This window comes from Somniosus microcephalus, chromosome 7 (genome assembly GCF_052327205.1).
Source record: "Somniosus microcephalus isolate GS21.2 chromosome 7, FLI_Smic_1.0, whole genome shotgun sequence".
Lineage (NCBI taxonomy): Eukaryota > Metazoa > Chordata > Chondrichthyes > Squaliformes > Somniosidae > Somniosus > Somniosus microcephalus.
The window spans coordinates 249049535-249075851 of NC_140993.1; the positions used below are offsets into that span (position 1 = coordinate 249049535).

At 40.8% G+C, this 26317-nt stretch overlaps 1 protein-coding gene across 10 annotated transcripts in view; it reads left to right on the forward strand.

The window, feature by feature from the left end:
- Positions 1 to 26317, forward strand: part of LOC147115213 (protein MTSS 1-like) — a 190246-nt gene that overhangs the window by 156387 nt on the left and 7542 nt on the right. For 6 of the 10 annotated variants that reach the window (XM_085993579.1, XM_085993583.1, XM_085993586.1 and 3 more), the window contains 5 exons: positions 10220 to 10377; positions 20941 to 21048; positions 21369 to 21466; positions 23534 to 23744; positions 25799 to 25918. In XM_085993579.1, the coding sequence (XP_085849705.1) occupies positions 10220 to 10377; positions 20941 to 21048; positions 21369 to 21466; positions 23534 to 23744; positions 25799 to 25918 (695 nt within the window). The remainder of the gene's footprint in view (positions 1 to 10219; positions 10378 to 20940; positions 21049 to 21368; positions 21467 to 23533; positions 23745 to 25798; positions 25919 to 26317) is intronic. The other 4 variants (XM_085993582.1, XM_085993587.1, XM_085993585.1 and 1 more) reach the window with 1 other exon arrangement.

Below are 26317 nucleotides of genomic sequence, written 5' to 3' on the forward strand. Positions count from 1 at the left end.
AGTGCTATATACTGGGTTTAGGAAGTGGTTCCCTTTATTGGTTACAAACAATTTAATGTATTTTGATTTATACATGTGATACTTTTAGCAAAATTGCTCTAATCGATGATCGTTTGAAGATTGACGCAATCCATTGTGGGGGGGAATGGAAAAAAAATGATTTGACGGTTCTCTTCCTGAATCTGACCTGATCTCCCATACCTTTGAAAGATGCATGAGCAGCCTGGAGATGGTACTTCCTGTGATGGACCACTTTACCTCTGTTGAATAGCTTCTCGTAGCAAAGACCTGAAGCACATTCCCTCGGGATTATAGGAAGAAATTTGTTCTGATTGTTTCAGTGCATTGTATCACTGCCCCATTGCAAAACTGGAAAATACTTCTATTTCCCTTCCCCACCCCCAATTTTCCCTAGCCCTCTATGATTTTCCCCATGTTGCTCTTTAGTCAGACACGAGGGGTTGCTTTCTTACCAGCTATTCTCCCTGTAAGGAAATTCCTTCTGATCAAGAACACTCCTTGTGAGCCCATGTCTCGCCACTCCAAGACAGCACAGCCTACCAGCAATAGTTTTATGAAGAAGTATTCTTATCAGTTGTACCTTCATGACCGATGAAAGTCACAACTAAATTTAATCCCGTGATGAATGCACAGAAGGCAGTTTTACTTGTTTGGAATATTTGCTTGTCACTGTAAATTCTTCATCTTATAACTCCCCAAAAAATTGCAACTTTTTAGTACTTTAAAAGCAATTAGATTGTTTGGATGAGTCCCTTAAGCGAGAGTGTTGGCAGTTCTCAAATTTCTACTGTGAACTAAACTAATTTTAGGTTATTTGAGGCAGGGACAACATTAGTAACATTTAGATTGCTTGAGGTAGTTAGTCAAAGGGCAGGCCTTTGTTAGTCAAAGGGCAGGCCTTTTTTTATTCACCTGTTGATTTGTGCTTAATTTCCCTATTAAGGATTTTAGAGTGCCTCCAAGTCCTTCTGTAATGTGCTGTTCCCTCTTGTCCTTATAGAAGAAATTCTCATCATTCCCCACTGAGGCCTACTGTCACTAAGTAATAGACTGATTTCAGTGTGGCTCAGATAACCTACTTCCAAGCAGGGATTCCTGACTCTCTCTTGGTGCAAGGGGAAGAAGGAGCAGCACTATTTTATGGGGAAGAAGGAGCAGCAGTATCTTATGGAGACGAGAAGCAGGGCCAAGGCATGAATCGCTAAAATGTTTGTTCCATATTCCAGTTAAATCTCAGGGTCTAAATGTTCCTTTTTTGTTGCTTGCCACCAAGAGACAAGTTTACTGCAGGCAAGAAATAGCTTTGCAACAGGGCATTCTGTTTGAGTCTTGGAATTAATTGGGGGCGGGGGGGAATTTAAAATAGACAAAGTTAGAATCATACAGTAGAGAAGGAGGCCATTCGGCCCATCGTGCCTGTGCTGGCTCTTTGAAAGAGTTATCCAATTAGTTCCACTCTCCTCTTTCCCCATGGCCCTGAAAACGTTTCCTTTCAAAGTATATATTCAATTTCCTTTTGAAAGTTAATGAATCTACTTCCACCACCCTTTCAGGCAGTGAATTCCAGATCATCATAACTGGTTTAATTTTTTCCCCTCCTCTCCCCTCTGCTTCTGCCAGTGGAAACAGTTTGTCCTTATTTTTCTTATCAAAACCCTTCGTAATTTTTTGAACACCTCTATTAACCATCCCCATAACTTTCTCTGCTCTAAGGAGAGAAGTCATAGCTTAGTCTCTCCTGTAACTGAAGTCTCTCATCCCTGGTGTCATTCTAGTCAATCTCCTCTGCACCATCTTCAAGGCCTTGACATCCTAAAGTGTGGTGTCAAGAATTGGACACAATACTCCAACTGAGGCCTAACTAGTGATTTATAAAGGTTTAGCATAACTTCCATGTTTGGCATGTTGTCCACTTTGTATTTCGATATACAATTTCAAAAAAACGCAGTTGATGTGTAAGGATTGTAAAGTATAGCTGAAACAAAAGGTAGTTGACATCAGCCATTACGTTTAATTTCTACAGTTTTGTATTTCCTAATGTATTTAGAGGGAAAAAAAATAATTAGCTATTGCAGCTTTCTAGTATTGTACTGACAAATTTAATCTTGTGTAAACTTTAACGAGTTTAAAAAAAGTGACAAGTGTTTTGGTAAATTTGAAAAAGGGTAAATTGATAAATGCCATCTGTGGTTCTGAAAATGTTAACTCATAGGATATTTCATATGACCACATACTCACTTTCATTTGCAAGCAAATTATACTCTTTATTTGTTCACATTAATTTGTCTGTATTGCATTCTTCATTTACACCACCAAAACCTATACTGAACAAGCTGGCTAAAAAGGTGGTGTGGATAAATGGCTGTGAAGTGAATCTTTAGTTTTGTTTTAAATTCAGCCCCTTACATAGTAATTTTACAATATGACACACTAGTGTTGAAATAAATTTCCATCAATTTTGTAATTTTCTGCTTTGCTGATTTTAAAATGAGTTAAAATAATAGGATAAGCGGGTTACAAAATTTAACAATAAATTCGACTTATTGCAAATCGTAATTTGTGTCTCCTGTTAATTAATTTTTAACATTATCTTGTTAACACTTCGCATGTATTTTTTCCTACATTCACTCCCACCTTTTTAAATTAATGTATCACCCAACTGTTGGCATCAATTGCTGTTCAGATAGTTATGGAGAAGTGACTGGGCCGAAATGCCATGAGTGGGTATGTCAGTAGCACAATGCCGTCATAAGATTGAGTGACAAGATTGCACTATTAGCTGTAAACTATCAGATTGTAAACTAATATACCACAAGTAACTAATTTCCAACCTTGTAGGACAATATAACCAAGCATATAAATGTAAGTTGGATCAGCAATATTATCTTGCAGTCCTATTGAAATAAAGTATGGGTTTGCATATACATGTATATATTGGCACAGAACAAGATAGATATTGTGCGTAACACCATGAAGATTAGTTTGACTTAATTTTTTTTCCTTTTTGTATCAAATTTTGCTGTGCCATATCTTCCTGCTAGCTGATGTTTTTGGTAAGTTGAGCTCTACCCTGCTGGCTGGTGATTAAACCTTTTTGTGGGATACATGTGCATAAACGATATTCACCAGTAACTGCCAGTCTGTTTCTTCCCTTTGCCTCTCTCCTTTTCTCCCCCTCCTCCCACCATGAAAATGCCGTTGAATGTTTTAATGCTGGCACCTTTGTTTTGAATGAATAAAGAAGTAGCACACTGTGCAATATGTGTTCTGTTTGGACATAAACCTGATGTGTGATTGGAAACCGTTGACTCGAAAATAGTTGCATTGTAGCAATACTTACTTGAAATTTAATCTTCTGAGTGTTGGGTATTTTTGGCATTAAATAGCAACAAGTTTTACAATTGATACACCAAAATGTCATTATAATAAATAAATAATAAAAAATGTAAAGGATTATGATGGTGGAAGATTTGACTTGTCCTATGGATTTTATGTTGACTGAAGTTGAACATGTGAATTGTTCAAGGAGGAATCTAGTAAAACTCAAAGACACTGTATTTTATTTGAGTATGATGCTTTCATTAAGAGTTAAAAATGTATGTTCATATTCACAAGCACATAACAGTTGTGACATCTATACATGTAATTTAATGTACCTTTAGACTGCTGTTATTCAGATGTAGGCCACTAACTGAACCATTTTAATGTAAATTCTTAATTCAACTCAGTCATGTATAACTATTTGTAACAAATGAGACATCAAAAAGCAAAACCTTGGATTGAACATTTTTGTATAAATGTACCACTTTATCTAGGTTTTCAAGCTGTAGATTGTACAGTACCATAGTTTAATTATGTTTAAGTGTGGTTAAGTCCATATAGCTATTTTGATACAGCTTGGACAGCAGTCACAACTTTAATGACAATCACGGCAGGATAGAGGTTCAAAAGAAGCATTCTTTCTATTACGAAACCTTGGGGTCATTTTGAGTCCACACACCCAGCAGGGAGCCTTGTCTACCAGGCGCACATGTCTGAAATTCAGGTACACACTGCTCATCATTTTGCGACCGTTAACATGTGCGCCTGAATTCCCAGTGTGCTCTTCTGGCAAGCAAGTCTTCCAAAGGCTTGTAAAGTTACACACCCACCCCCTCCACATCTACCCCCCACCCCAAAACATAGTATAACACTCAAAGTATAACGCTCGAAACACCAACAGTTAGCTCAAAAGTGGCACTGGGCAAGATTTGGGAGCCATCTTCACTCCCTCTATCCATCCTCTCTCAAAGGGAGTCAAGGAATCATAGGCCTATCTAAGGGAACTTTTGCTTTCTGAAATAAGTACATTCTTGCTACAGAGAGGGAGATATGAGCCTGCAAGCCTTTGAAGAGTCAGCAATCTGATTTCAGGGAGGAAAATATAGGTAGAATAGGCTGTAAGTTGGAAGGGATATGAGACCTAACCAAATATATATGTATATATGTGCAAGTAGCACACGAAATACATTCCTGGAATGTCTACTCCTGTTTTCTAGCAACAGAATGTTTTAAATTTTAATTTAAATAAAAGTTATCAAATGAAAATAACTAATGGGCATAACAAGTCAAGCTGAAGAAAAGAAACATTTGGGGTCTAATACTGGAGGTTGAAATGAGGACAGAACAGATTAAAAACTCTGTCTATCACCATCGATTTATATGCTCAAGTCCTGGAGTGGAGCTTGATCTCACAACAACAACTTTCATTTATGTAGTGCCTTTAACATAGACAAACACCCCAAGGCACTTCACAGAAGCATACTCAAACAAAAATTAATGCCAAGGCAAATAAAGAGATATTAGGAGGGGTGACTCTTGAGAAAGATCAGAGTATAAGGCCTAGGCGCCTGAAGGTATGGCCACCAGAGGTGGCATCAGGTAAAGGGAGTAGGGGTTGCACAAAAGCCCAGATTTGGAGGAACAGAGAGGCGAGAGTGCCATTACTAAGCTAAGGCTGATGCCTTAATGCTAGAATATATATATCTAGAAAAGTACCTTCAAAGTCTACAGAAGTTATGCTAAGCCTTTACACTGCACTGGTGGGAGTACACATAGAATATTGTGGTTACTTTTGATCGCATGGCTCAAAAAGGGCACAGGAAAATAGCACAGTTGATTCCAAGTTATAAAGGAAATGTGTTAATGAGGAAAGATTGAGAAGCTTAAGCTTTATAATCTAGAAAGGTCAAATGTGGATCCCATCAAAGTATCCCCAATTTTAAAACCCAGATTACTTTAAGGGTCATAGTCATAATGGCACTGAAGGAGGCCATTCAGCCCATCGAGTCTGTGCCGGCTCTCTGTAGAGCAATCCAGTCAGTCCCATTCCCCGTTCTATCCCTGTAGCCCTGCAAGTTTATTTCCCTCGCATATCCAGTCTCCCCTTGAAAACATTGAGTGCCTCCGCTTCCACCACTTCCGTTGGCAGCGAGTTCCAGGTCCTCGCCACTCGCTACGTAATAAAGGTTTTCCTCACATCCCTCCTGTATCTCTTGTCCAAAATCTTAAATCTGTGTCCCCTAGTCCTTGTACCATCAACTAGTGGGAACAGCCTTTCCCCGCCTAGCCTATCCAAACCCGTCATAATCTTGTACGCCTCTATCAAATCACCCCTCAGCCTCCTTTGCTCTAATGAAAACAAATCCAGCTTCTCCAACCTAACCTTGTAGCTAAGATCCTCCATCCCTGGAACCATTCTGGTAAATCTCCTCTGCACCCTCTCGAGGACCTTCACATCCTTCCTAAAGTGTGGCGACCAGAACTGGACGCAATATTCTAGTTGTGGCCTAACCAGCGCTTTATAAAGGTTCAGCATAACTTCTCTACTTTTGTACTCAATACCTCTATTTATGAAGCCCAAAATCCCATATGCTTTCCTAACCACTCTCTCAATATGTCCTGCCACCTTCAGGGACCTATGCATATTAACTCCCAGGTCCCTCTGTCCCTGTACACTCTTTAAAACTGTTCCATTAAGTGTACATTGCCTTTCCCTGTTCCTTCTACCAAAATGCATCACCTCACACTTCTCTGTATTAAATTCCATCTGCCATTTGTCTACCCATTCTGCTAGCTTTTCTATGTCCTGTTGCAGTCGATTGGTATCATCCTCACTGCCACACCCCCAAGTTTGGTGTCAGCGGCAAATTTAGAAATTCTACTCTGTATTCCAATATCCAGGTCATATATTTATATATATCAAAAAAAGCAGTGGCCCAACACTGACCCTTGGGAAACACCACTGTCTACCATCCTCCAGTCTGAAAAACAGCCATTTACCACAACTTGCTGTTTTCTGTCCTTATCCAAGCTAACACTGACCCACCTATTCCATGAGCCTTTAGTTTTGTTAACCAGCCTTCTATGTGGTACTTTGTCAAACGCCTTCCGAAAATCCATGTAGACAACATCTATTGCATTCCCTTCATCAATCCTCCCTGTTACTTCATCAAAAAATTCAATTAGATTAGCCAAACATGATCTGCCTTTTACAAATCTGTGTTGGCTCTCCTTAATTAGCTTAAACCTCTCCAAGTGCCTGTTAATTTTTTCCTTGATTTATTGTTTCTAAAACTTTACCCACCACTGTTGTTAAACTGACCTGCCTGTAGTTACTAGGATTGTCCTTACACCCTTTCTTGAACATTGGTGTCACATTTGTCACTTTCCAATCCTCAGGCACCTCTCCCCGTATCTAGGGAAGATTGGAAAATTATGGCAAGCCCTTCTGCTATCTCCTCCCCCAATTCCCTTAGCAATCTGGGATGCAAACCATCTGGACCAGGCAACTTATCCACTCTAAGCATACCCAGCCTTTCTAGTACATCATGCCTTGCATTCTACCTTCTAGCGACACCAAGAAAGTAGGACCAGAAGACAAAAATGGGAATGAATGAAAAGTAAATTTAGAAGAAATGTCAGGAAAAATACTTTAAACAGTGAGAAATGTTTGGAATAATCTAGCGAGCAAAACAGAATTGGCAAAAACATGTAATATTATTCAAAATACAATTAGTTACTATGATGCAAGAGTTAATGCACTAGAGGGATGAGCTTCAGTGGGCAGAATGTCCTTTTCTCATCTGACTTTTATGGCATTTTTCCCTTGCCATTTTCTCTGCTCCCAAAGGCACTGATCTTGCTGGGTACAGTTGAATAGGTGCCAACCAGCATCTTGTATACTGTACCTTGCCCATTATTCATGTGTAAGGCCTGACCTTGAGTCTCAGCAGGCTATTTGGCTACATGGAACATTACAGCCAACTCTTGTCTGATCTTTCCTTCATCTGACACCTGCACACTTCTAACAGAGGTTGTTGAATTGCGATGAATAATGAGAACCCTAACTAAATTTCATCTTCCGAATACACCAGCGCTGAGGCCAGTTGTAGTGCGTCTACTACCGGTGAGACTGAGATCGGCTAATTCCACACAGACTGGGGTTTGAAACTGCTTTCTTTTTATGTTGTTCTATTTTGAATTTTGATGTAATTTCCACAAACTACAAAATATTTGGGATATGACATCACAAACCACAAGGACTTCAGACTTGCACAGAAGGGAAATGACAATTGAGTTTACATATATTGAAATAACTTAGACATAATTTAAAATTTTCTGATGTGAAGAGTGAATTATACATATTCTGACATGCTATGATGCTGCCAACCAAAGTTTTGACCTAGGTTATACTTGCCATTTATTATATGAGCATCTTGTGTTGCACTAGTTGTGTTACGGAAAATTGGTAAGTAAAATAGTCCAGTAAAAGTGACATAGGAGAGATAATTCTACAATACCAAATGTTCCAACCCATGGATATTTGCATCATTTAATGATGTATGTAAATAACAAATCACAACATTACCTGATAACTTTGTCTTTCAAAGCAATTTGAAGTGCATGTTTTATTGTAGAATCACCACTTTTACAAATAATCTCCCATTTTGAAAATGTGCAATTTGAGGACCAGAAATGTTAAATGTCTTAATGTTTAAAACAAAGGTCTGCCAAGCATTATTACTACTAGAACTGAAGAGGAGTCAGCAACTTTACTGTGCTGTGATAATCTGAGGAAGAGAGGAATTTTTTTGTGGGGGGAGGAATAGAGGGGGCTAAGAGTTAGTGTGGAAAATATTCTCATAAGCATCATAATCCTTTACAAATCTTCCTACTTTTTCTTCTGCCCTACAAATTTCCTTTTCCAATGGACAGCATGCAACACTACTTATTTCTTTCAGCTCAGCCAATTCAGGAATAAATGTAGTTTCACTGTATATTTGTAATTCAACCAAATAATTTTGCTGTTATGATCAGGTTTAGTGGGGTCGCTCTGAACCCACCTCCACTTGGATTGGTTCAACGAGGCAAAGGGAGCTGAAACAACCCTGTACCTGCAGTTGATGTGTTTCCTTCTTTTCCTCCACACCCACCCCACTCACCCACAAAGTAAACGTCTGTGTAGTAGCCTTGTTTGTGGTTTATTGTTCCAACTGCACTACCTCAATGTTTTGTGAGTGAATTGTGCACTGAAGTAGTACTGGTGATTGAATTATAGAGGCACCATAATTTATAACATTAATTAAGCATGTTAATGATGTCTTGTCCTAGTATTTCACACTGCATTTATTTAAAACATATTGGGTGTGCTTTTGGTGTTTTGTGATGCACTATGGTTTGGGAAGGGAGCACACGATTGCATTATTAAAAGTGCTCTAGTCTAGTTCTTGATCAGTTTAAACGTCCTTTCATTTCTCATTATGAAATCAGAAATTGGCTTATTCACATTATGAAAGATGGTCTTTATGTAACTGAATGTATAAGACCTTTTACTAAAAAGGTCTCGAGGTCCATTATTCATTCTTATTTGCTGAGCGTTTAAGAATGTTTGAATGCAAATGAGTGTTTCGTCTTCTTGAGATGTTCCAGGTAGGTAGCACAGAATTGAACATTTATTTCTGCCAACATAGGCTCTTCCAGAGCCACTGGAAAACGTTACCTAAATATTTATTGATTTTATATATTGTAAAAGGAGGGACAATAAAAGCATCATATGATCTGATGTGAAAACAAGTAGATGGTGCAAAGTATGTGAAATGATTAAATTGATTGCATCTGGCTATAGAGGAAACAAAAATTTCTGATGAAACATTTACAGTGTACAAGATTTGATAATCAACTCTCTAGCAGTGATTTGGTCAAAGTTTCCATCAGATGTTTATTTCACTTTTGAGTAAAAAACTTTGTTCCATTTATTTGGAGGGGTGGTAAATCTTGCTTTTTTGTATGGAATACGAGAGTGCATTTTATGTTAACCTTTTGATAATAGAATAGCTCCAAGTGAAGAGAAAATTCTGTTTCAATTTTGTTGGGGGTACATTTTAAAGAAAAGAAGGAAAAGGTAGTCCAGGGCAAATGATGCCAATTTACTCAACTTTCTACTGAACACTGCGTGATCACTCGGTCTGTAGTACTGTACTAAAATGTTGTTTGCGGTCTACATAACAAAAAGAAATGTTCACAGGTTGCAAATTCTAAGCAGAAATGCAAAGGACTGAGTGCCTGTTTAGCAAACATACCTTTCGGCTTAGCTTATTTCTAAATCTTAGTACTAAGTCCAAACACTCAGCAGAGCAAGCAGGAGTCTTGCACCGCACAGAACTGTAGGAGGATGGAAGATTCTAAATTGAATTGTGTACATGCACATAATGATGTGTATTGAATTGTAATCTATTTCTCAAGGCTGCTTGTATTCCTTACAAAATTGCCCATTTACTCAAGTGAGTTATTACGCCACACAGATCAGGAAGGACCCAGATTTCATCCCTGGTCTGTGGTGATTTAGTTAAAAGCAAAATACTGCAGATGCTGGAAATATGAAATAAAAACAGTAAATGCTGAAAACACTCAGCAGGTCAGGCAGCATCTGCGGAGAGAGAACAGACCAGTTAACGTTTCAGGTGCGGATTCTTCATCAGAACTGATGGCTCAGCTCCTGAAACATTAACTTGTCTGTCTCTCCACAGATGCTACCTGACCTGCTGAGTGTTTAGAGGCTTTTTTAATTCTGATAGTATGTTGGGAGGGCAAAGAGGAAAAAAATGAAGGCCCTTAATATTTTTGTTTGAAGTTGATAATTATTTCTGTATCTTTTCAGGAAAAGGAGACATTCAACCTCAGTTGGACAGTGCTTTGCAAGATGTAAATGATAAATACCTTCTGCTTGAAGAAACCGAAAAGCAAGCTGTCCGTAGAGCCCTCATTGAAGAACGCAGTCGCTTCTGTGCTTTTGTTTCCATGCTGCGGCCTGTGGTTGTAAGTTTGTTTCTTGTTCCACTTAATTGGAAACTATGCCATTGCATAATTGGACTCATAAAGGCTATTAACATTACTAAAAAGGAACTAGGGAGTCTGTTGCATGGGGGTTAAAATAAATGTTGAGGGATGACTCATTTTACCCATTACTTAGATTCTTAATCCATTCTCTGTTTCTTTTGGAAGCAAGATTATTATTTTCATAATTCTGTTAGTTTTGTGCATGCTTAAATCCTTTATAGGAAAAAGGAAAGGACTTGCATTTATATAGCACCATTCACGACCATAGGACCTCCCAAAGCACTTTACAGCCAATGAAGTACTTTTGACGTTTTAGTTACTGTTGTAATGTAAGGAAACACACAGCAGTCAATTTGTGCACAGCAAGGTCTTGCAAACAGCAATGAGATACTTGACCAGATAATCTGTTTGTGATGTTGGATGAGGGATAAATATTGGCCAGCACTCTGGGAGAACTATCCTGCTCTTCTTCACATACTGCCTTTGGGATCTTTTACACCCACCCGAGAGGGCAAGACTCTGTTTAATGTCTGATCCAAAAGAAGGTACCTCTGGCAGTGCAGCACTCCCTCAATAATGCACTGAGATGTCAACGTGGAACATGTGCTCAAGTCTCTGGGGTAGGCCTTGAACCCACGACCTACTGACTCAGAGTCCAGAGTGCTACCGCTGAACTGTGGTTGACACCGTATAGAAAAATAGCCGTAACAAAATACAGTATAAGCCTGTTCTGCCATTTGTACAAGGACTGTCAAATATTCATCTCACCAGTTCATACTTTAAAAACTCCCTGAAGTGCTTTGTACCAAAACAAATAACATTGTTTTGAATAATAGAAATGCTGAGTGGCGAGGTTAAAAAGTTGATGCTGTATAGTAAAGCCTCAATTATCTGCTATAATAGAGAAGACTTACTTTTCTCACCCCATACCCAATAATCAAAACAACAATGCCAATTGTTGCTCTAAACTTTGAATAATCCGTTTCTTCCACCCACCCCGCCTCTGTTAGTTCTGCTGGCAAAATGACCTGATCTTCCAGTTTACTGATGCTCCATGCACCTGTCCGCAGCCCCAGTTGTCGAACCAGCCCCAGTTGTCAAACCTGCCCCAGACTCGGAGAGCCAGACAGAAATTATCCTAGTGCCAGCCACTGAGGTGAGAGTTAAAAGATAATGTGAGCTCACCCCAGCGATCCTGTCTGTAGCTTCTGCAGTGCTTTCAGCTGAGAGGGAGACTTCAAAATTACTACAGACCCTGCTTGTTTACGTGCACTCCTGCAGACAAGAATGCATTTGAGCAGGCTGACTATATATTGATCTTCAAGCTGAGATTAGTGTTGCAGAAGCTGCAAATGGGATCGCTGGAGATGAGGACATACCTTTAGCGATTGCCTCCATTCAAGGACAGGAGGGGTGACTGGCTGGCTCTCTTTGCTCTGTCAAAGGCAGGTGGGTGAGTTAGCTGCGAGGCAACAGATCAACTGTGCAGCACTAACTGCTCTTGCCAGCATGACAAATAGAGGGGAGTGCTGCTGAAAGTTACCACTCGCTTGTCCTTGCAGACAATTGAGAAGTTGGATAATTGAGGTTCTACTGTATTGGCAAATGGCTGTTGCATTTTATTTACTAAATCTCCACAAGGCAGAATTGGGTGTTTGATCAGAGGCAGATCACAATTGTGTGATGCACAATTTGAATTCATCTTCTTAGGCAGTCCCTCGGAGCCGAGGATGACTTGCTTCCACATTAAAAATGAGTTCGCAGGTGACTGATGAGTCCAATGCGGGACCTACAGTCTCTGTCACAGGTGGGGCAGACGGTGGTTGAACGGGTGGGTGGGTGCTTGGGTTGACGTGCGCTCCTTGCGCTGCCTGCACTTGGCTTCCGCTTGCTCTGGGCGAAGAGACTCGAGGTGTTCGGTGCCTTCCCGGATGCTTCTCCTCCACTTTGTGCGGTCTTGGGCCAGGGATTCCCAGGTGTCGATGGGGATGTTACACTTTTTCAAGGAGGCTTTGAGGGTGTCCTTGAAGCGTTTCCTCTGCCCATCTGGGGCTCTCTTGCCGTGCCGGAGCTCCGAGTAGAGCGCTTGTTTTGGGAGTCTCATATCGGGCATGCGAACAATGTGACCCATCCATCGGAGCTGATTGAGCGTGGTCAAAGCTTCGATGCTGGGGATGTTGGCCTGAGCAAGAACACTGACGTTGGTGCGCCTATCCTGCAAATGGATTTGCAGGATCTTGCGGAGGCAGCGTTGGTGGTACCTTTCCAGTGCTTTGAGGTGCCTGCTGTACATGGTCCATGTCTCTGAGGCATATAGGAGGGCGGGAATCACTGCTGCTCTGTAGACCATGAGCTTAGTGCTGGGTTTGAGGTCCTGGTCTTCAAACACTTTCTTCCTCAGGCGACTGAAGGCTGCACTGGCACATTGAAAGCGACGTTGGACTTCGTCGTCGACGTCTGCCCTTGTTGACAGTAGGCTCCCGAGGTATGGAAAGTGGTCCACGTTGTCCAAGGCCTTGTCGTGGATTTTGATAATCGGGGGGGCAGCACTGTGTGGCGGGGGCAGGTTGGTAGAGGACCTTTGTTTTACGGATGTTTAGTGTAAGGCCATGCTCTCGTACGCTTCGGTGAAGGTGCTGACGATGGTTTGGAGTTCGACCTCCGAGTGAGCGCAGACACAAGCGTCGTCTGCATACTGTAATTCGACGATAGAGGATGGGACGACCTTGGATCTGGACTGGAGGCGACGGAGGTTGAACAATTTCACGTTTGTTCTGTAAATTAGCTCCACTCCAGTGGGGAGCTTACTGAGGGTGAGATGGAGCATTGCAACAAAGAAGATCAAGAAGAGCGTTGGTGCGATAACACAGCCTTGTTTGACCCCGGTTCGTACGTGAATTGGGTCTGTGGTGGAACCGTTGGTCAGGATCACGGCTTGCATGTCGTCGTGAAGCAGGCGGAGGATGGTGACAATCTTTTGAGGGCAGCCAAATTTGAGGAGGACACTCTATAATTCCTCACGGTTGACAGTATCGAAGGCCTTTGTGAGATCAAAGAAGGCCATGTACAGCGGTTGGTGCTGTTCCCTGCATTTCTCTTGTAACTGACGTGCGGTGAAGATCATGTCCATTGTGCCCCTTAGTGGGCAGAATCCGCATTGCAACTCTGGGAGGAGCTCTTCGGCCACTGGGAGAAGGCGATTGAGGAGGATTCTTGCGATGACTTTCCCTGTGGCAGACACAATTACTGTAATTTGAAATACTCACTTGTGATCTCCCTTTTATGTTAGGTGGGCACGTCACAGCTACTTTTAAGAAAATAACTTGAAACTAAACATCGCATATTAAATCAGTAACAAACACATGAGTTTTGCTTTATTTAGTTAGGAAAAACTATGGACTAAGAGCATGCAACAGAATATAACTGAATACCCAACCTTAAGAGGGGACCTGATAAATTCCATGTAATTAAGCATTGAATATCAATATTATAGAACTGTTTCTCATCTTGTTCCCCATACTAAATTCTTAGAAGTTTGGAGAGTGCTTTCTCCCTTCCTCTTGACCACCCCCACCCCCCCCCCAAGAAATTCCACAAACTGCTCTTTACCTTCTCTACACACAACTCCCATGTTTTGTAAATCACCATAGCACTTGAACTATCTTGTCCCTAAATATGGTCTGCTTTTAATTCAAACTGCTTAATTCACATTATCTGATAATTCAAACTTTTTTTAAACCATAAAAATGATGTTTGTTTGTAAGGAGTATAGTGTCAAAGGTCTGTGTAATGAGGAAAGATTGGAGAAATTTCAGGTAAACTTGTACTTTTCAACCTTGAAAGAAGGCATCTTAGAGGTGTACAAGATGGTAAATGGTATGGAAAAGGTAATCTAGAAAATTTATTTTAATTGAATTGCAAGAGTAGGATGAAGGGACGGCTTCAAGCTAGTAAAAAGCAAATTCAGGATTGATATCCGGAAGTTCATCACATCCGTAAACTTGAGGTCATCCAAATCTCTGGTGCACATGTCCTAACTCGTACCAAGCCCTGTTCAGCCTGTAGCCTGGTTCTGCTCCTACTGTGTTCTAATTCTGTTAGATTTCAGGAGATGGTTTTATTCCTGTTCCTGGCTGGGGTGGAGATTGCCTTTACAGAGGTAAGTACTGTAGAAAATATAGGGACAGAGTGATCTCCTGGAAGAATTTCGATCGCCTAGATGGGTCGGAGAGGAATTTCCCAGATCTTTTTCTCCCAAATTGGCCATTGGGTCTTTTATCTGGTTTTTCGCCTCTCCCGGGAGATCACATGGGTTCGGGTGGATGCAGAGTGATAGAAGATTTGAGGTTAGGATCAGATCAGCCATGATCTTATTGAATGGTGGAGCAGGCTCGAGTGGTCGATTGGCCTACTCCTGCTCCTATTTCTTATGTAACTCTTATATCTTATTCACACATCACCCCTGAGCTCGCTGACCTACATAGGCACCCGGTTAAGCAACGCCTCGATTTAAAAATTCTCATCCTTGTTTTCAAATCCTTCCATGGCCTCACCCCTTCCTATCTCTGTAATCTCCTCGAGCCCTTACAACCCTCTGAGATATCCGTGCTCCTACAATTCCGGCCTCTTGAGCATCCCCGATTTTAATCGCTCCACATTGGCACCTGTGCCTTCAGCTGCCAAGGCCCTCAGCTCTGGAATTCCCTCCCTAAACCTCTCTGCCTCTCTACCTCCTTTAAGACGCTTCTTAAAACCTACCTCTTTCTGCCCTAATATCTCCTTATGTGGCTTGGTGTCGCATTTTGTTTTATAACGCTCTGGTGAAGCGCCTTGGGACGTTTTGCTACCTTAAAGATGCTATATAAATACACGTTGTTGTTGTTGTAAAGAGTTACCAATACATGGCATCTACACTTCCGGGTAGAATCATGGAGGCAGAAACCCTGAAATCATTTAAGAAACAATTGGATTCTGCCATGCGTAGACTTTAGGATCTGGATGGATGAACTAATATGGGGTGAATGGCTTTCCTTATTTATAATTATCTCGTGCTCTTCTGAGAGATGTGAAGTGTACCATTTCCCCGTTAAATGCAAAATGAAACCAAATATCTTTTCAAATCAAATCATGTGGAACAGTAACTCTTCAGCTTCTGTAGTTTAATCATGAGACCCTGCTATTCGTCAACATCCACTATGACACCCACATACAGCAAAAATATTAAAAATGCCCACACAAACTTTACCTAGTGCCCATCAAAGATTTGATGTTGACAAACTGCCCTAGGCTTGATTTTATGGTTTATTTTCATTTGAATCCCTTGCTGTTTCTGCCCAGTAACACATGGGGCCAGGTGCCATTTGTTCAACTTGCCCTTGCCCGTTTAATTTCCATGAGCTATTGCATGGCAAGTTGCTGTTAGCGGAAGATTGAAATGGCGCAGCAGCAGCATGAAAGAACAAAAGGGAAGGTCTGGGAGGGGTGAAGAAACATGAAGAGATATTCAAGGCGAGACGAGATGGTAATAGGACAAGTAAAGAGACAGAGGATGGCTCTAGATGAAGTGTGAACTACGCTGGCAGAATGAGAGAAAGCTGCCATGTGGGAGAGAAAAAAAAAGGAAAAGGCACAAACCAAAAGTGTGGATAAAAAATATATAAAAATATGATGGGGGCCGAGGTTATGATCTGAAATTGTTGAACTCGATATTGAGTCCGGAAGGCTGTAAAGTGCCTAATCGGAAGATGAGGTGCTGTTCCTCGAGCTTACGCTGCTCAGCATATATTTTTTATCCACACTTTTGGTTTGCGCCTTTTTTTTTCTCTCCCACATGGCAGCTGTCTTTCATTCTGCCAGCACATTCCACACTTCATTAAGAGCCATCCTTCGTCTTTTTACTTGGCCTATTACCATCTCGTCTTGCCTTGAATATCTCTCAATGTCTCTTCACCCCTCCCAGACCTTCCCTTTTGTTCTTTCATCCCCTCCCCCATTTCCCAGCCCCCAAACTTGCTTCTTAATCTATTTCATTTCCTGCTTTTTTTCTCAGTCCTGACGAAGGGTCTTCGATCTGAAACGTTGACTCTCTTTCTCTCCACGGATGTTGCCTGGCCTGCTGAGTTTTTCCAGTATTTTCTGTTGTTACTCCTTCACACACTGTTGATTCTCTCCAGAAGTCTCTCTCTGAATGCGTAGTGCAAAAATGTCACTGACAAAAAAAGGCAGGAAGCGGCCGCCTTTAAATAGTGCTCCCCCAGTCCCTTCCGACTGCAAAACGCTCCCCTCAACCTGTCATTGCTAGTGGCAGGCAGTAAGGCAGGGGGCGCCACTCAATATCCGGTCCGGGGCACTACCGGAGCGTTGCACGCTCGACTGACGTCACGATCTGCGGGCGCAGGAGATCGTGGCGGTAGTGTTTAGTGCCGCCGCAAAATGTCTGGTCAATTTACGAGCGGCGCAAACATCGCCGTGCCCGGGCGTTAGTTGCTTTGCACCCCATTAGCGCCCTCTTAGCTAACAGGAGGCGCAACGCAACCGAAATTTTCCTCCATTACTAATTTTATAATATTAAATCCACTAAGTTCCTTCCCTTCATTTGTATTTAGGTCCCCTTGAACTGCTGGTATTTTGTCCTCTTTCTCCACTGTGAAAACAGATACAAAGTAATGTACTCATTTAGTAAATCTGCCACTTCCTTATTGTCCATTATAGTCTCGCCTGCAACTGTCTTTAATGAACCCACATTCCCCTTTACCACTCAATTTCTCAATATATTTATAAAAACTTATATTGTTAGCGTTGACATTCCTTGCAAGATTTTTTTAATGTATTCTCTTTTTACATCTCATTACTTTCTTTGTATCCCTTTGTTACTTTTTATAGCTCTCTGTCTGTTTGATTTCAACTTTTCCTCGCATTTGTGTATGCCTTTTTTCTTTGCTTGATACTGTCATCTCAATTGTTGACCACGGTTGTTTAGCCGAGTGGAGCCTTTACCGTCATAGATACCAGTGTCTAACCCATTCGGTTCACTCCACATGATATTACAACGCGGCTGAATGCACTGTATAGAACAAAGGTTATTAGCCATGAAAACATCCTATCTGTAGTGCTAAAGATTTATGCACCAGAGCTAACCACTCCCATAGCCAAGCTATCCTGGTGCGACTGTAACACTGGCATCTACCTGATAACTTGAAAGATTGTCTAAATCTGTCCTGTCCACAAAAGATGGGATAAATCTAACCCAGCCAATTATCAGCCTCTCCTGTAATCGGCAAAATAATGGAAGGAGTCGATCTACAGTGCCATCAACCCACACCTACTCACCAAGAACCTGCTCGCTGATGCTCAGTTCAAATTTTGCCAGAAGCACTCCACCTCATCACAACCTTATTCTAGATGTAGACAGAAGAGCTGAATACCAGAGGAGAGTAGCTGCTCTTGATATCAAAGTACCATTCATAGTAAAACTGCGATCACTGAGGGTCAAAGACAAAACCCTCCATGGCTGAAGTAATGCCTGGCACAAAGGAGGTTGATTGTAATTGTTGGAGGCCAATTGCCACAGCCCCAGGATCTCGCTGCAGGAATTCTTCAGGGAAGCATTCTTGAACCAACCATCTTCAGTTACTCCATCAATGAAATTCTCTCATAGGTAGGGCTGTTCACTGAAACTTCCAGTGTTCAGCTCCAATTAAAGCTCCTCCGATACCAGCCTACAGCAGGACCTGGATAACATCCATGCTTGGGCTGGTGTTGCTATGGGAACCCGCATGGGTCCTAGCTATGCCTGCCTTTTCGTGGGATATGTTGAACATTCTTTGTTCCAGTCCTACTCAGGTCCCCTCCCTCACCTTTTTTTCCCGGTACATTGATGACTGATTTGGTGCTGTTTCCTGCTCTCGTCCTGAACTAGAAAATTTAATTCACTTTGCTTCCAATTTTCACCCTTCCCTCACCTTCACATGGCCCATCTCCGACTCTTCCCTTCCCTTCCTCGACTTCTCTGTCTCCATCTCTGGGGATAGGCTATTGACAAACATTCAGTATAAGCCCACTGACTCCTACAGCTACCTGGACTACACTTCCACCCCGCTTCCTGTAAGGACTCTATTCCATTCTCCCAGTTTCTCCGTCTCCACTGTATCTGCTCTGACGATGCCACCTTCCATACTAGTGCTTCCAACATGTCTTCCTTTTTCCTCAACCGAGGACTCCCCTCTACCGTGGTTGACATGGCCCATGACCACGTCCGTTCTATTTCCCGCACTTCTGCTCTCACCCCTTCCCCTCCCTCCCGGAACCACGATAGGATTCCTCTTGTCCTCACCTTTCACTCCACCAGCCTCCACATTCAACGGATCATCCTCCGCCATTTCTGCCACCTCCAGCGTGATCCCACTACCAAACACATCTTCCCCTCACTTGCCCTTTCAGCATTCCGAAGGGACCGCTCCCACTGCGACACCCTGGTCCACTCCTCTATCACCCCCAACACCCCTTCACGTGCAAGCGCAGGAGATGCAACACATGCCATTTTACCTCCTCCCTTCCCACTGTCCAGGGCCTCAAACACTCCTTCCAGGTGAAAGTGATTTACTTGTACTTCTTGCAATTTAGTATACTGTGTTCGCTGCTCACAATGCAGTCTCCTCTACACGGGGAGACCAAACTTGGGTGACCGCTTTGCGGAACACCTCCGTTCAGTCCATAAGGGTGACCCTGAGCTTCCGGTCGCCTGTCACTTTAATTCTCCGCTCCACTCTCACTCTGACACCTCCGTCCTTGGCCTCTTACACTGTTCCAATGAAGCTCAATGTAAGGTAGAGGAACAGCACCTCATCTTTTGATTAGGCACTTTACAGCCTTCTGGACTCAACATAGAGTTCAACAATTTCAGACCATAACCTCTGTCCCTATCTTTTTTCTCTTTTTTTCTTCTCTCTCTCACATGGCAGCTGTTGATGATTCTGCCAGTGCCATTTACACTTCATCTAGAGTCATCTTTTGTTTCTTAACTTGTCCCATTACCAGCTCCTCTTGCCTTGCACCATCATCCCTTTTGTCTCTTAATCTCTCCTGCCTTCCATCCTATCACAGACCTTCCCTTTTGTTCTTTCCTCCCCTCCCTCCTTTCCCTGCCCCTACACTTGCTTAAAAACCTGTTACATCTCCAACTTTTTCCAGTTCTGACGAAGGGCCATCGACCTGAAACGTTAACTCTGTTTCTCTCCACAGATGCTGCCTGACCTGAGTAGTTCCAGCATTTTCTGTTTTTATTTCAGATTTCCAATACCCACAGTATTTTGCTTTTGTATTCATTATTATATGTTTGGCTTCTAGATGTTCTTCTATTTTCTCCTTCAGTGGGGATTCCATTATTTTTCCTACCACAGATGTTAAGCTGACTGGCCTGTAGTTCCCTGGACATGTTCTATCTCCCTTCTTAAATATAGGTCATAAGAACATAAGAAATAGGAGCAGGAGTAGGCCAATCGGCCCCTCGAGCCTGCTCCGCCATTCAATAAGATCATGGCTGATCTGATCCTAACCGCCAATCCACTATCACAGAACCATCTCCTGAATCTAACAGAATTAGACACATGAAATAGGAGCAGGATCAGGCTACACGGCCCCTGGGCCCGCTCCGCTACCCACAGGGCCATGACCGATCCGAACCTAGACTCATGTCCAAATTCCTGCCCGCTCCCCGTAACCCTTAATTCCCTTTACTTCTAGGAAACTGTCTATTTATTTCTGTTTTAAATTTATGTAATGATGTAGCTTCTACAGCTTTTTGGGGCAGCATATTCCATGGACCTACCACCCTCTGAGTGAAGTAGTTCCTCCTCATCTCAGTTTTGAAAGAGCAGCCCCTTATTCTAAGACTATGCCCCCTAGTTCTAGTTTCACCCATCATCGGGAACATCTTCCCCGATCCACCCGATCCCGATTAAATAGAGATATCCTCAGAACAGTTTGAAAGAAAAATTGTAAAGTTGGCTGCTGCTAATGTGGCTAATCATCAAATAAATCTGTCGTTGTATGTCAGATTTATGCAAGTATTAAAATCAGTGAACAACATAGTGCCATCTTATGGCTAATATCTTCTAAACCAGTCATTATATTCGGAACATAGGAACAGGAGTAGGCCATTTAGCCCTTTGAGTCTGTTCCGCCATTCAATGAGATCATGGCTGATCTGTGGCCTATTTCCATAAACCTGCCTTTGCCCCATATCTCTTAATACCTTTGTTTAACAATCTTCTCAATCTCAGATTTAAAATTAACAATTGACCCAGCATCAACTGCCGTTTACAGAAGAGAGTTCCAAACTCCTACCACCCTTTGCGTGTTTCCTAACTTCACTCCTAAAAGGCCTGGCTCTCTCTTTAGGAAGCACTAAAACTCGAGCTGCTATTAATTTATAATGTGTTCAGTGATTTGGACTTGTAATGGCGCCACTTTTAGAAATGACACAATATAAATACGTCACTTTTAGAAAAAAAAAAAAAAATGTAATTACTATTTCGCTCTTAGGAGGAAGAAATGTCGATGCTGGGAGAAGTAACCCATCTGCAAACTATTGCAGATGACCTGACTAATCTGACGATGGATCCTCACAAACTGCCGACAGCCAGTGAGCAGGTCAGTGAGTCAGCAGCCCATGAAATGATGGACTTCAATTTAACAGAAAATCTCTATCAACTTAATTGTGCTTCATGAAAGTTAATTTAAGAAGTCATCACTTGTGTGATTTAAATATTTTCAGAAGCCTCATGTGTAAGTAACATCCTGTAATGGTAATTCTGTGTTTTTGTCACTCTGTGTACAGCAATGTTGAAATGAACAGGGTTAAACTGCAAGTTTTCTACCTATGTTGTAAAATCTATAATTTACAATTTAACTAAAGTAATTTTTGAAGTGTAATTTTTTTTAAGGTGTCAATTTTATGATTTTTATTCCAGGTAATTATTGACCTGAAGGGCTCTGATTATAACTGGACATACCAAACCCCTCCATCTTCTCCAAGCACCACCATGTCCAGGAAGTCCAGTGTCTGCAGGTATGTGAATGTACAGACTGTACCAGCTGTACCCATGCAGGGTGATTTTTACAGCATAGATTAAGGGATAGTTTCAGAATTTGCTGAGTTTGATGCCTGACTTGTATTGTATTGCTGAGGTCAATTTTGTACCTGCATTTTCCCCTTGAGTTTGGTTTGTTTTCATGGTGAAAGAGAGGCATGTCTCCTGTTTAAATTAAATGTAAACAAAGTGTGTTGGTATTTTTTAATAGCTACAACATTTAAAAACAATTTATATGTTTAAAACATTGAATTGTGTAGAAAGACAATTGCACTGATTAGATTAGAGAGTGTCCACCACAGATTAGACTTTTTTTTTGTGTAGCATATAGCTGCCCACTATGCCTGTGCCGGCTCTCTGAAAGAGCTATCCACTCGGTCCCATTTCTCTACCCTTTCCCTATTAAATATTTATTTTTCACTTATATGAAAAGCCAACTCTGTTGTCATGGTGTTTCATGATAAATCACTACAGGAGTAACATCCTGTACTGTACTTTCCTGTTCGTCTTTTTACTAATCTGGATTAGCATTCTAAATGAAGTTTCATCTCCTGTCATTCCAGGCCCTGAATTTCATGTGGAGAATTACAGTTAGTTAATTGTTTATTCTTGTAAGCCATTTAATTAAGGGTGTAACCAACCTCAAGCTCCCTCCATGAGTTTCAGACATTGAGCATTCTGTTTGTGATCCATTCTGATCCACTTAGAATAGTTTATTTACTGCTTGTTTCTTTTGGAGTAAATTCAAATTATATCTAACTTTCTAAAAACCTAGGAATTCATTTAAGTCCCATGTGCAGTGTCTAGGAATCCAAAATTATATAAATCTAGAGAAAAGTTGGTGGACGTACTTTGTCCCAATTGTCTCTACTGGTTTTTTTAACTGCACCGTATAAATATTTAATGATGAAATCATGTATTGGTGACATCTAATGGTAAAGCATCAATATTGCGCATTTATATTTTTCATTGTATAGGGGCAGGTTGTTCAGTATGGACACCATTTTTATTATGTTACAGATTTCCAATCGAAATGTTGCCTATTGATTGACCATTTGGTAGCTTCTTACTTTTTAGTTTGTAAATTGTGACCTCAACACACTAGATCTGATCTCCCTTACCCCCAGTAAGGACTATTGTAGCCACAGTTTCCAGGCTTCAGCTGCACAGGGCAGTAAAGAGTCAAAGTTAAAAGCAGTGGCTTTGCTGGATCACTGATTTCAACTTAAGATTTATGGTAAAACCAGCAGCAACTTGAGGTTCAGTAAGTTTGAATATCTGTGTGTAAACATTTTACAGAACGTGTTGGTTTTTTTTTTATTCCCAGAGTTCATTTTTGAAGTTGACTTCACTTGAGCTGTTGCATACTGAAATGTCGCACTGCAGCTTTTAAATTCTATTGTTTTCTATCTCCTAATATCCAAAATATATATTTTGTGTTTTTAAATATAATGTAATAAAATTAGTGAATTGTAAAACTACAGAACATTTAGAAAATTAAGCTTAAAAAAATAATTTTTTTTGGTGCAAAGGGCCAAATACCAAAGTATTTTATATTTGATGCAGAAGAATAAATGTTTCCCAATGTGATAGTCTACCTTCCTGTCCTGTGTCTGACTAGTTGTGTTGATCATCGTTGGAAAAAGCTCCCATTCTCTGTGACATATAGCAGCTGATAGCATGCTGTGTTTGTATTCATGTCATAATATTCACTTTTATTTTTGCTCTGAACAAGAAAAAGTTTGCGAAGTTCATTGCTGTCTTTAGTTTATTGGACGGACACATTTCTAGTTTGAGCTAACACAGCAACATTGTCAAAGAAATACTGTTGTAGGCTGAAGGAACTAGCTGGCATGCCAGGTGTAGTGAATGCCCAACAATTTGCTTTTTCTTTCTGCACCAATGGCACAGTTCCTATTTATTTTACTTTCTTGATGTGTTTTTTGTGGCTTAACAGTGAATGGCTGTTGCTTCTGATATGTGGAGCCTGGGTGTTTAATTGTACACGGTCTTCCCCTTCCTGTCCTCCCTTTTGTCTCTCTTAGCAGTCTGAACAGCGTTAACAGTAGTGACTCCAGATCCAGTGGATCCCACTCTCACTCACCCACTTCACACTATCGCTACCGCAGCTCCAACCAGCCCCAACAGGTTCCAATGAGGCTGTCCAGTGTATCATCCCATGACTCTGGCTTCATGTCCCAGGATGCATTCCAGTCAAAGTCCCCTTCCCCAATGCCACCAGAAGGAACCAACCAGGTACGTGAAATTGCATGCAAGGTCAACTCCCTGAGATGTGCAGTGTTAGGTTATGTAAAAATTACAGTCTATACTAACACAATACTGTAAACCCAAATGAATCCTTTTGAGGGCTGCAGTTACATTTCTCAACCAGAATGAAACATAACCAGATCAATCAAAAAAAATAAAATTCTATAAATTTCTCAAACCCTAAAATGTAATTGACCATGAGAAACTTGAAGCAATATTAAATGATTTTTAAAAAATTGATTATAGTTTTAAAATCTGCAAAGTACCCTCTGCACTCAAAGTATTAAAGCTTGTCTTATGCTACTAGTGTTTTAAAAATAGATATGTTTTGGAAGTATGGCAGAAAAAACATTTTAATAAATGAAAGGAGAGTTGTACCATAAGAAGTCAATAGAGGTTTTTTTATGTGACTGATGCTGTTCGTTCCTTACAATTATTAGTGGCAGTTAAGCAGCGAGATTGAACAGGGCCATCTAAGAAAAATGAAACTTTGGTAATGATCTCAGTCCTAAATTATATATAGCTTGATAAAAGCTCAACAGTGAGATTCTAGGAAGAAAAATTGTCTGTCCCTGTTGTCATCCCATTCTTGTATCTGGTTAATTGCTGTAATATAAATCTCGAAGCAGTGCCAAGAACTCTGCTTCAAAACATTATTCAGTGCAAACATATGTCCGTAAGTTTCCAGTTCATTAATTTAGCTGATGTAGCATTCAGCTGTTTCACCCATTTAAAGCACTTCACCACATAATCCTTTGGGTATTTAATGCCATTCAAGTTGTTAAAAATTTTAACTACAGTAATTTGCTTGCAATGGTGTAGTAGTGACGCAAGATGTAGCATTTATACTACTCCAAAAATTAGCATTTATCTTTTTTAAAGACTCCTTTTATCTTTTTTTAAGACAGAAACTTGTGTTGCAGTGAGCTCTTGTCTGTTGTAATATTGTATTTTAAATTTTGATTGTCATAGTCGTAAGCATTGGTATAGAGTATATAGCACCTTTCACAACCTCAGGACATCCCAAAGCGCTTCACAACCAATGAAGTACTTTTGAAGTGTAATCACTGTTGTTATGTAGGAGACACGGTAGCCAATTGGTATCATTTTATACAGTTGCCACTAGAATTGTGGTATAGTGGGCATTGCCATCCAGTGTGTGAAGTTCTTTGTTTTCCTTTTACTTCTCTTTGTTTTGTTTCCTTTAGCTGTCTCTCTTGCAATAGTCAGGTTCATACTTGGAGCCAGAGCTTACTTATACATAGTAAGAGTGAAATTGCTGTATGATCATTAATTCATAGTAGTGGTTCACTTTTCCTGAGCAATAAGGGTGAGATGTGCCTCCATTAGTATGAAACTGAATGGAGGTTTCATAGCCTGTAACATAATGCGCTACTGTCAACATGTCAGGCATGTGTGATGTTTACCATCATATGTCTGACCTGATGCGCTTAATGAACCTAGTCATAACTATGATTTTGTAAAGTAGAAATGTTCTGAGATGCATATTTAGGAAACTATTAAAATACTCCTCAGTAGATCCCTAATATTACCTGATGCTTCATTTAAATATATATATAAATGTTAATTTCATATTTAATGATTATGGTTTGTCCTTTTGTAGCATAAAATTACTTGTTTTCACTTTGTATGCAATCACTGGCTTGTTAGGTTTAAGCAGAAATAGACATGCTAAGTATAATCACATTAATGATGTTCGTTGCCAACTAATGCAAGCATATTGCGGTTTCCCATTAACCAGGCTTGCTAATTTAATTGTCTTGTTAATTAGAAACAAAATTGCTCAACAGAATATATTGTTTGCCTTGAATCTTTGTTCTGTGCATTAGTATGATTGAATTTTCCTGCCTATTTATCCGTGAAATTATTTGATAGTGTTAGTTGTTTTTGAAAGCATTTTATGACAACTTGGCCCTAACCCTCTGCTTTTCTTCTCCTCCTTCCCTGCTTTTTTTTTGCTTCTTTTTCCTCCTCCATTTCTTCCCTCCCCAACCTCTCCCGCCTATATTGGTGTGCTGCAGAATTCATCAAGCTCTGCCTCCTCTGAAGCATCTGAAACGTGCCAATCAGTGAGTGAGTGCAGTTCACCCACTTCAGTAAGCTCGGGTTCTACCATGGGAGCCTGGGCATCAACAGAAAAGGTGATGAATCTTGCTCGCTCTGTCCACCTCCCAGCCTGTGAATCTACAAAATGAGGACACAGGAAACGTTCTGATTACTGTTACTCTAGCCGCTTTCATCTTTTTCAATCTGTTGATCCCATGAAATTTATGCTTATGGATTATTAATGCAGAGTTAATTGTACATAAAATTGGAGTGTTTTGAAATTTTTTAGTCTATTCAAAAAAAAAGGCACACAGCCAAGGGCTCAGTTGAATAAAGCACCAACTGGTGTATTGAACCATATAGAGCTAGGTTAGATCCACTAGCTGGGATTGTGGTGGGGATCCTGCTAATTACCATCATGCCCTTGAGTGAGGGAGGGGTAAAATATCATCTGAAGTTCCCACTCCTGATTTGCTATCCAGTGACTGTGTGCT